The sequence below is a fragment of the Tasmannia lanceolata genome, unplaced genomic scaffold (genome assembly GCF_043159265.1).
Source record: "Tasmannia lanceolata isolate RefF3 unplaced genomic scaffold, GAP_Taslan_0.1 ptg000013l, whole genome shotgun sequence".
NCBI classification, from domain to species: Eukaryota; Viridiplantae; Streptophyta; class Magnoliopsida; order Canellales; family Winteraceae; genus Tasmannia; species Tasmannia lanceolata.
This window is the reverse complement of record NW_027518690.1, coordinates 7,801,823-7,813,868: the sequence shown is the minus strand read 5'-3', so window position 1 is coordinate 7,813,868 and position 12,046 is coordinate 7,801,823. Positions and strand designations below refer to the sequence as shown.

General features: G+C 40.4%; 1 protein-coding gene across 1 annotated transcript; it reads left to right on the top strand.

The window, feature by feature from the left end:
* The first annotated feature begins 10,317 nt into the window (after positions 1-10,317).
* Positions 10,318-11,783, top strand: LOC143890759 (uncharacterized). Its single transcript, XM_077395442.1, has one exon. It carries the CDS (start codon positions 10,464-10,466, stop codon positions 11,649-11,651), a length of 1,188 nt encoding a protein of 395 aa, XP_077251557.1. The 5' UTR covers positions 10,318-10,463; the 3' UTR covers positions 11,652-11,783.
* Positions 11,784-12,046: the final 263 nt, after the last annotated feature.

Genomic DNA, 12,046 nt, shown 5'->3' with positions numbered 1-12,046 from the left:
GACTGGTATCTTCTCTTTCATAACTTCCCTTCCATTTTTTATTTATTATTACTCATCCAAGTCGATTATTGAATTCAGCATTTTAATCGCAAAAGATAACATGTGTTTCAAAGTTAGCAGGTTCAATTTTTTCTTCCATTGTATCTTCTCTATGCCCTCATTATTATGCAGATACAGATGGAACCTGAGAGCCCAAATCTCAGAACCATCATTCATGATATTTGGTAATATATGTTTCATTGTACTATAATCTTGTCTACAATGTTACACAGAATCTTCTGAGTGGGCGAAGTACCCATGTCAGACACTTCTCATATTCTAATACTTGAGGATTCATATCGGCACTTCTAGGTCTCTTTTATTTGTTTTTTGAGAATATTACTATCACAACTATACAATTACTGCACCATAATCAGGGAAAAAAAACTATACAATTACTGCATGTTTTGAGTTGTATCCTTCTTAATAGTAAGTTTTTTATATAGAAATAAAACATTATATTTCCTTAAGCTATTAAAAATTTGAGGAATGATAGATGCAAGGGCCCTCTTTATGCAAGGGCAGGAGAAGGGCACTTGAATAGATCCACGTCATTTTCAAAGTCAGTTGAGAAACTGAATTCGGTTGCACTTAATGACGTGGGTCTATTCAGGGACCCTTCTCTAGCCCTTGCATAAAGAGGGCCCTTGCATCTTCATTCCTCTTAAAATTTTCAATATATTATTTATCATAATTAAAATTTGAGAGTTGATTAAAATGTTTTTTCAAATCCACGAATTTTTCTTTTTGAGGTTTGCCGAGTCCAAAACTCATATACCAACATGATTTGATTAGTACAGCATTCGAACTACTGAAAGAACTTCCTTTTTCTGAGGTCTCTTTGAATCACTTGTTAGGCAGTTGGGGTGGGGGTCGGGGCAGTTTACAAGAGACCACCCATTTGGCAGCTCTGTAGATTTCCTTGAAATGAGGATTTGGAAGGTTAACATGGATGAGAGTACCAAATTGTCAAGGGTTAAAATCACTCCTGCTCAAAGGAATCCATGATGGCACTAAGTCTTCCTAACTTAAGTCAGCCAAAACCCACACTCAATACACAATTGAGGCTCTCTCAAGAAAGGGACAAGCACACGTAAAACAAAAGCATACACAAAGCACAACCACAGAAGGGACATTAGTTCTTATCGTTGTTCGGCTCAAACAATGCCGACTCCACAAGCAATCTCCGTTGCTTCTCTATTACAAACTCTTTTTCTAGGCCAAAAGCCATTACAAGGAAGGTTTTCTCTCCAAACACACACAAACCCGCATTGGCGATGATCAGTAGCTGGTCCGAGAGGATGATCAGCCACACTGGGACTGAGACTGAGACACGGCCCAATTTCCCAGGAACTATAGAATAGACCATATTCTCCTAAAGGCTTTTCATGGTCAACGAAAACAGGGATATTTGATCATCTATGATATGGTTAGACCCTACGGGACTGAATCCATACTTCCCTGAGTCTCTGACAACTGGGTCTGGACTTTGGAGGAGTGTTTCTTGAAGGGCATGGTGAGAATTGTAATCAAGTCCTGATGGTTGCTCTGATGCTGAAAGAGCAGAATCTTAGCTCTTAGATATTGTCACTCCTTGGCTTCTATCTTGCATCTTTAGAATGAATTTCTGATTTTCTTTTTTCTTTTTTTAACTGTGTGCTCTTGAATCTTGATATTGCATCTTTAGAATGAGTTTAATTTTCTTTAAAATGTGAATCTCTTGTCCACCAAATTCTACTAAAAATATATTTCAAATGAGATTTTAGATGTCGTCTGGCCGTATGGTCCAGTATTTTTCAAAAAGTAGGAGCCATTTCATAGCATGATCCAAACCGTTCATTTGTTGGGCCACTACGTAAATAGGTCATGCCCCCAAAAATCATTTCCATAGGATGATCCACACAATCAATGATCATCCACACAAAACGATCTTTGGACCAAAGGTGGTTTTAGATGAATCAAAGGTGGGTCCCACATATTAGCCCACTATAGTCAAGGATATAGTCAAGGAATCTATTCTTTTCCAGTTTCAACCATGTATTGACGGAGGAAATATATCTTTGTATACATGGTCAAGACCATGCACGTGAATGGGCGGTGCTCGTGAGGTCAAACATCAAACCCAACAAAAAATTACTTTCTAAATGCTTCATCCATCAAAATCAACGAAAGAGAAATACACCGAGGGGCCGTTTGGATACTCAGATTTTAGAATCCGGGATTTCTTCAAAATTGTAGCTAAGAGACAAGAGAAGAAGCTGACCGGCCGTCGTTTTTTACTTATTTTTTACTTCTCTCCCTTCTTTCCATCGGGAAGAGAGTAGCAGATCCTCCCGTATTTCCAGGTTTTAGAAATTTTAGGATGCAGGAGAGAATTTTAAAACCTAATTTTCTTTCTTAAAATCCAAGAAACGCTGCCATGACAGCACACAACAGTTTGATCATGAACCCTCTCTTACACTGTTTTCAAACTAAAAACATGGACTCTAAAATCCGCGTATCCAAATGGCCCCCAAATAAACAAAGAGACATTACAATTTGTAATATGGATGGGTTGAGTAGACCAGGTAGGGACTCGGAGTGTCAATTAGTAGAACAAAGTCTTAAATTTAAAGTTAGTTCTTATTAGAAAAACAATATCAAGACATGCTTGTTTTAGGGCGTGTTTGGAAACCATGAAAAATTATTCTATGGAATATTGGCGGACCCAATTGCAAAAGAGGAACTTAGAAAAGCAAGGAGTAGGGAGACAGAAGAGGGCCAAGTAGAGACAGCATGGAGTGAGAATGAGCAATGGCCCACAAGCATGAGAGAGTGAGAGAGAGATTTACATTGCCTAGCTAGCTTTATGTTATGCCTATGAAGATACTAATCAAATCCAAATGTAGCTCCCCACACGGGCAAAATCATCTTAATTTAATGAAGTATAATTACTGAAGCCTAAAAGCAATTAGCATCTCTATCTAACAAAACGGAAAAAGTAGGGTGGAATGATAGCTCAATTCCTCAATGTAAATGGAATCCCTCCATCCCTTAAAAAAATTCTCATTCTTCTATCACTTTCCACCCCTTCTTTTTATGTGTTTGTATTATTCTATAATCAAGTAATTATACACCCCTAAACACTTTTATAGACTTTTAGGGCATGTTTGGCAACTACAAAAAATATTATTCCATGGAATATTCATGGGCCCAACCGTGAAATAGGAGTTGAGAAGGAGGGACAGGGAAAAACTTGAGAGGGTGAGCAGAGAGAGAGCAGGAGAAATCCCTAAAAACATGATATTCCATGAAATATTTTTTCATGGTTGCCAAACATGCACATTATTCCCTAGGGTATAAAATCTAAGATGTGACCAACCCTATTAGAAGGAAAGAAGCACATGGGCGATGTTCCTTTTCTTTGATTAAACTGAATTGTTTACCTTAATCCAAACTACATAAAATAGATTATAGACAATTAGGCAGGTCTCTACTCTATCTAAACCATTTTATTCCTCTAAGCACGCTTTGATTTTTAAATGTACCAACCAACATTTTATTATTCATGACATTACATCATGATTATGTCATACTTTAAATAAATCTCCATAATCGATTCACACAATCCTAACAAAATGGTGAAGCTATTGTAGAAAGAGTAATTTCATGTAGGCTTAGGACCAGTAATTCTTTGTTAAATATTTTTCTAATTGGTTTTGATGGGTTTTGGCAATTCTAAGAACTATTTAGAAATGAGTGAACAAAAGTGGGTCCCCATTATTAAAATAATAGGGTGAGCATATCATTTGTAACTATGAAAAAAAAATACGGGAAAAATTATTCTATGGAAAAGACTTTAGGGGATCCATAGAAAATAAATATTCCATCATTTGGTTAACTAAACCATTTTACTTGGAATCTTTTTCAAAAATCTTAGGCTCTGTTCACTTGTTTTCTAGCTGCAGGAAAAGAATCTGACGTGGAAAACTGGAAAAGAAAGGAAAAGAAAATTCCGTTGTTCACTTGGCCAAGAAAGGAAAAGAAAGTATACAGGCAAAGTGGTTTTCTCAGGAAAGTGATTTTCCTATCCTTTTAGTGATAAAATTTAGAGGGAAAGTGCAAGAAAGTTGGTTTTCCACGTCATTATTTATATTTTCCACCTGTGTAATTCCGCTTTCCTGAGAAAATAAGTGACCGGCGGAAAATGTTAAATCATGTCCAATCACGGGAAAATTTGGCTTACTTTCTTCTCCTTTCCTTTCTCAAGAAGGCAAGTGAACAGAGCCTTAAAGAACGAGTTAGCGAAACGCTAGGAAACTCATTTTTCATGGATTTTTTTTTCAAGATAAGTTTTCCATGCATCCAAACAATCTTTATAGAAACTATATGAATTGATATAACAATAAGATTAATCTTCGACAAATGGCTCAACTAGAAGTCTACCACACTTGAAACATTGTCGATCGTAGGACCACTCGTGCTCACAATGGCATACTGAAGCAGGGCGCGGATCAGAGGAAGGGAACGCTTTGATACCAAATAATGCAGGGGAGGGATGGTGGATAGCTCAAATATCAAGTGGACGAATGTTGTAGCTGAAGCTAAGGAAGGATGTTGGTGGCAAGAGCGAAGAATGGTCGGGTTTGGGCATATAATCTTGGCTGTAGATGAAAACTGAAATTTTCTTAAGGTTATCTAATTTCCTATTGGTTCCTTGAAGCTAAAGAAAAGATAGCTGCAACAAAAGGGAAATTCTAGGCTCGATGGGCTAAGTTTATAAGGGATAAGATGGCTTGGTTTCAAAGGCTGTTAGAATCAGATAACACAAAGGGAACGGATGAAAATTAGAGGTTCCTATTGGGTAAGTGATGCAGGTGCATCTCGCACGATCATGAAGATCATCGGAATATTAATTGGATCGTCCAAGATACGGCATCTAAATCAACGGCCCGCGCCGATTGCTGGTGTTAGATTTATTAGACTTTTTATTTTATTTTATTGGGACGATTTTATTAGGAGAGGTCGTTGGATTTTGGATACTTCTAGATATTTTACGAGATTAGAGAGAGTTTGTAGGGAGTTGAGTTTTATTAGGAATCTTATTTAGGGAAGTGATATTTACGCCCCTTTTCATCACCAGGGACACCCAGTGTCAGTGTATCAATGGCAGAAAGGGGGCTCATGTACTTTATGTCAGAAAAATCCAGAGGCTTTGATTGCAAAGTAAACTGGCAAATGGGTGTCCCTGGTGATAAAAGGGGCGTAAATATCATTTCCCCTTATTTATTGAGCCAGTAAACTAGGATTATGATATCTTTTAGAGATTTGTTTAGAGAACTTTTAGGAATTTTATGGGTAAATGAATTGTAGAGAATTTATAGGATTCTTTTCTTTTTTTCCGTTTCCTACTTAGAGTGTAGGAACGCCCATACAAGCCTATAAATATAGACCACTTGTAACTTTTCTTCAAGCTTTTATGAATAATATTTTGGTTGCCATCTGCTGCTCTTTTGACCCTCTATGAGAAAGCCATCTGCTGCTATCTCTACAATAAGCCATCTGCTACTTGTTTTTGCCGCCTCAATTAAACCACCTGCTGTTGAATATTTCAAATACAAGCTTTCGCTATATGCCCCTGCGTCAGTAAGGTTCTGTAGACTGAAAACAGGACAAAGAAGTTAGAGGTTTTTATGTGATAAGAGGAAGGGAATTGGGTAGAGAAAGGTCACTGCTAGTTAAAGATGGTGGATGTGAGGCTAATTCTTGGGTGATGAAGAAGCAGGTATGGGGCTGCTTCTACATGATGAAAAAATGAAACCTGAAATAAACAAGTTAGAAGGTGATGGGGAAGAAGATGAAAGACTAGAAAATTTCAGTTTTTGCAAATTTACTTCCAAGGAAGAAGATGAAGATAAACAAGGAATATAATTCCTAAAAAAAAAACTCTCAATTTTAAATCCTAAAATATCTCCTAATAGTATCCGTTCAACTCTAGCTTTCTAGAATTCCTAGCACAAGTAGGAAAAGGCTTCTATTAGCCAATAGAAAATTCCAAAATAAACTAATTATAACTATTTAAAATTATGGGATCCTTGATGAACAAGGACTGTTGATTTTAGGGCGGGAGTTGGAAAATCATGGCGTAGCACAATCTCAATCCCGATCGTCGATACATGTGATACATGCCATCCGTTGCTTGATCCGATGGTCCAATTTGTTTGATCACGGCGTTGTTGCTCTCGGCCTTCGAACGGCATAGATGCACATGCATCACATACCCCAGCTTATCGGTCACTTGGAACAACTTTGTAAGCGCGAAAAAGACAGCGAGGGAGCATGATCCCCATATGTCCACTAGGAGAGTGTCAATTCTAGGCTTTCTTTGCCTCATTTCACCAACAAACCCCACCTATGAGGGCGAACACTCCTTGAGTGCTCCCCCGAGCTTTACCTTTGTTTGGTACCATTATGACCCACATTATTCTCTTGTATTGTTCAATATAGATAGCTGTGTACTATTTTCCTGTGAAAAGATAAAGGGAATAAGTACAATCTATCTTCTAAATCAATGGGAATGGGTGTATTAAGCATAATAATTACTATAAACAAGTACAATCTAATCATTGACCTACGAATCTTGCGGCTAAATGATTTAGCCTAAATCTTTAACTACATTTTCTTAATCAAGGATTTGGAATTCAAGAACCCATGTTAGCCTTGGGTTAGTCAGGTGAAGGACCCCGGAAAAGCCCCAGTACCAAGGAACCGTTTGAATACATGAATTTTATAATCTAGGATTGTAAAATTCTGGATTTTACGAGCTAAAACCTCGATTTTACAATCAATGTACAATCTAAGTTTTAACTTATAAAATCCAAGATTTTAGAATCCTGGATTATAAAGCACGGCATCCAAACGGCCCAGGGAATTAAACTCTCAAACTAAGGATTAACTTGATCAGGAGGGCATGTGATGAAGGGTACATAGTTTACAACTTTGAAGAAACCTAAAACAGATGGATTCTAAACTCACATGCGCCCTTGCAAATTTGAGATGAAAGGGCACTCCCATTGGTTGAAAATCACCAGAGTGAATTGATCAAAGCAGGTAATAATCAAAGAGTAATAAAACACTTAGGTGGGGAGCGCGCCCTTTCATCCCAAATTTGCAAGGGCCCTGTGAGTTTAGCATCCCTCCCTAAAACAACTATGTTTTGGGCTTGGAAATGTATTTTGTTTCCAACCCATGTTGCAAAGTTTTCCTTGCCAAGTATGAAGTGCGTCTCACGCGAGTCTGATCGCAAGGACTCTTACTATATCCGCTCCCTCTTCTTTCCCAGTCCACCCCCTCTGGTGTATTTATGGCTACTCTTTTTCTACACTATAAGGGGGTGGCCGGGGTAGAAAAGGGGGCAAATATACCATTTCCCTTGAATATTTACCTATAAGTGAGGCTTAGCCCCTTCCCATTGTTCCCACATTAGTACACAGTACCAGTCAGGTGGACTGCATGTGGGGTCCTTGCTGAATGGAAGATCCTGACCATCCGTTTGCAAATTGGAACTAACGATTTTGTTCTGGCCCATCAGATCAACAGTCATGATTACTACTAGGGAAATGATACACTCGCCCTTTTTCTTCTCATGTAGCTTAAAAAAAGTAGTCATAAATACATTAGAGGGGTGGACCAGGGAAAAAAAATAAGGGCTGCCCAGGGGAAAATGAGTAGTAAAAAATAATATAAAATGACAAAAAGAGAGTTACTTTTAGGGCTGGCAATTTCACCCGGAAAAGCGGGGATCCGCCCCCCGTCCCGCTCCGCTTGGGGAGGGGATTCCCTGATTTGAGTAGGGGAAGAAGAAGGGGAAGGGGATTTTAAAAATTCCCCGGTGCGGGGAAGGGGATGGAGTTCGCCCCGCCCCACATTAATGCCATTTTTTCCTTGTATTTTTTTAAGTGATTTTTTTGTTTTTGGGAAAACTACTAGAAACCCCTTGGATCAAAACATATCTACAAGATTCCCCCAAAATTTTCATAATTTCCATTAGTACAGTTTTGTCCCTGAAATAGCTTTTTATGTTTTCTTTTACCCATAATCCATTGGGCATTGTCCCTCATTATATTAGTATATTACCCTTAGAAATCCTTAAAATCTCTCCATCGAATCATCACTGTAAGGCAACATTAAATTCTTTGAAAATCTCCCTCCTCAAATAAAGGCAACATCTCTCTGATGAATGATGAGATTTTATATGGTGTGCGCTCGTATAGTCCATTATTTTTCAAAAAGTAATGTATGGGCTACACCATAGGATGATCTAAACCGTCCATTTGATAGGCTACAATTTAAAAGTATTTTACAGGCCACACCATAGATCATCCAAACCGTCCATTTGATGGGCCACAACGTAAATAGATTGCGGCCCAAAAATCATTTCCATAGGATGATTGCAACCCTCCGATATATAGAAAGTACCATAATATGCAATTCCTCTATAGATCAGAGGGTTGGGATTATCCTATGGAAATGATTTTTGGGCCACAACCTATTTACGTTGTGGCCCATCAAATGGACAGTTTGGATTATCCTATAATGTGCCCATCAAGTGGAAGGTTTGGATCATCCTATGCATATGGCAGTATGGTGTGCCCATCAAATGGACGGTTTGGATCTTCCTATGATGTGGCAAGTACAGTACTTTTTGGCAAGTGGGATTGGGAATTAGGGATCTGCTAGGGACTATTGATCAATTAAATGAATATGAGAGCAACCACCTTTGTCCCCATGTTAATAAAATGAATAAGACAAAATCTTAGCTTATGTGGGTTGTGTGGCTACTCTCACATGCAACAGCCAAGCCACAACATGCCTGAAGTGATTGTCCCTAGCAAATCTTTAGTTTTAAACCTAACATTTAACAAAATAAAGTGAGAAAGTAAAGTGATTGTCCCCGAAGGATGCGGGGCGGGGAAGGGGAGGGGATGGGGATTGGATATTCCCCGTGGGGAGGGGAGGGGGATTCCCCACCATCCCCGCAGTGGGGAGGGGAAGGGGAGGGGGGAAATTCCCCGCAGAGGAGAAGGAGTAGGAGACCCCAACATCCGGCCCCGCCCCGCCCCGTTGCCAGCCCTAGTTACTTTTACCCCCTTTCCACCAAAGCTACTGAGAACCATGGTTTTATATTTCGACAGAAATCTTCAACACCGAACCGAAACACTCTGAAACTGAAATCTCAGAAATGTAAGAAATTTTGGCCGAAATTTCAGAATTTTAGTCGAAATTTCGATAAAATGCTAATTTTTTATTTCCTTACAGAATTCCAGCCGAAATTATCGGGACAAAAAAGGGACATTTGGGGAGCTTCTACTGAGCAAAATTTCAGGGTTTTGACCAAAAGTCGGGTTTCGGTGAACACCGAAATTATACCCGAAACCAAAATTTAAAACCATGCTGAGAACTTCTTGATTGAATGATCATAAACCCTTGATCACAAGCCAGTATAGGGTTCCATCAAGAAAAGTTTAACTATTGAATTTTGTAGGATATCCGTTGGGGATGGGGATCAATATCATATGGGTCACCTCATTATGGTCTACGAGATCAACGGTCCTGATTTCGAATACGTGCTTCCATTTAACACCTAAAAGTTACTTTCTGCGTAATTGTCCACCGTAAAACATGCCATGTAGGGTCCGTGATCAAAAGATGGTAAAAGTGGCGGTGGTTTGATAACAGTAGTCACATGTTACTATTTCATAGTGGGCCCCACTTGTTTGTTAATTTCGACCGTCGATCTTACCCCAGTTAGACAAATTTCAATATCCAAAAGGGAGATGATATTTTCACTCCCCCTGCATTACGCATGCGCTCCCCTTATACCGTGATTTGACGTGAAAAGTGGGAACTTTAAAGCTTTTGGACGTCGAGTCACGTTATAAGGGGGGCGCATGAGTAATACAGGAAGGTGAAAATATCATCGCTCTATCCAAAAATGTAATTTTTCTCGTTAAAGTTCAATTGGCATGATTTTTGTGTCTGTAGCGATCGCAATAAGGGCCTACCAAATGGATGGTTCTGATCAACCAACAGAAGGACCCCACTTCTACCAAATTGGGTGTGCCACGTCAGAATTCATACTCCATTGTCCATAATGGGACCCACCACAGCTGGCTTCCCTCTACAGGAATAAAATAGTAATTTCCTCTTAAGTCCAGTGAGCGAGAAAAACTAGAACAGGAAGAAAGCAAAACTCAAAAAGGTGGGTCCCATCCAGACAGCTATAAAACCTCCCTTCCTTCACAAAACCCACCAAGTTAGCCAACAACCAAAAAGAATTAAAAAACAACACAGAAAAAAGAGATACCGAATCTCCCCTTTCACCCCCCTCACCGGCAATCCTTTTTCCCGTATTCCGGCAAACATCCAACTACTCTTCTCCGGCCATGGTCGACGTGGACCGTCGAATGGCGGGCCTAAACCCGGCCCACATAGCAGGCCTCCGCCGTCTCTCGGCCCGAGCCTCATCCACTTCCGGACCCAACCCGGCCCGGAAAGGCCTCCTCTCATTCTCTACCCTCACCGACAACGTCATGACCCATCTCCAAAACTCCAGCATTCCAGTCCATTCCGGACTGTCCGATACAGAATTTATCCGAATCGAGGCCGAATTCGGATTCATCTTCCCTCCAGACCTCCGGGCCATCCTCTCTGCCGGACTCCCAATGGGCCCGGGCTTCCCGGACTGGCGATCCCCCGGACTCCGCTCCGCCTTCGATCTCCCAATTGCTGCCATCTCTCTCCAAATTGCCCGAAACTCTTTCTGGCCCAAATCCTGGGGTCCGAAACCTTCGGACCCTAAACGGGCCCTTCAAATAGCACGAAACACTCTAAAAAAAGCCCCCCTTTTAATCCCTCTCTTTAATCATTGCTACATACCCTCTAACCCTTCTCTCGCCGGAAACCCAATTTTCTTCATCGATGAAAATCGGATCTTTTGTTGCGGATTCGATCTCGCCGACTTTTTCAAACGGGAGTCCGTTTTCCGGTCCTATGATCCGTACATCAAGCACAAGCGATCCGTTTCGGAAAAATCCGAAATTTGTTCTTTGAATTTCTCCCGGAGAAGTTTAGATTCCGGCGGGAAAACCCCGAGATGGATTGAGTTTTGGAGTGACGCAGCAATTGATCGGAGACGCCGGAGTTCATCTTCGTCGGCCTCGCCGGAGATTTTCTTTGAAATTTCTCTCCGGCGGGAGTTTTTCCAGGCGAGATTGCCGGAATGGGTGGAGGAGTATTTGGGGGGAATAGCTTCGGTGTTGAGGGAAGGTGGGTGGGAGGAATCTGACGTGGAGGAGATTGTACACGTGTCAGGATTTGGGTTTTGTGAACCGGACCCGGTTTTTTTAGACCGGCAAGGGTTTTTAGACGTGCTTCTTTTGAAGGTGGACCGGTTTTCGGATTCTTTAAGGAGAGCGGGTTGGAGCTCTGAGGAGGTTTCGGAGATTCTGGGTTTTGATTTCCGGCAGGAAAAGGAACGGAAACCGGCGAAATTATCGCCGGAGATTGTTGAGAAGTTTGGGAGACTGGCTGAGAATGTTTCCGGCCGGTTTTCTAACGAACCGGAAAATTAAAAACCGGGTTTTTTTGTTTTTTTTTTAATGAAAGTTGGGAGGAGACACGCGGTGTAGTACAGAAGTGTAAAAGGAGTTTGGTGAAAAACGGTATAATATTACATAGTAAAAGGAATAAGATATTTACAAGAATGCCACTGTTTGGATTTTTATTTTATTTTGTTTTGTTTTTTTTAATATTTTTCTCTGCTGTTTTTCTCGAGCAACGATCTCTGGTTTTTCTAGGGCGCACGGTTTGCCGTATTTCGAAAAAGAGCCGTTGAGATACACATGGGGGCCCCATTCCTTTTATTAAATCAAGTTAATAAGTTTTTGGGGTCCTACTGCTAGAATGCGCTGGGCGGGGTCAATTAGAATATTACTGTTTCCAGCTAAAGTGCTTGATGGATCTTGCT

Excerpts from the sequence above, each read along its gene's own strand:
- LOC143890759 (XM_077395442.1), top strand. The coding sequence starts at position 10,464 with ATGGTCGACGTGGACCGTCGAATGGCGGGCCTAAACCCGGCCCACATA.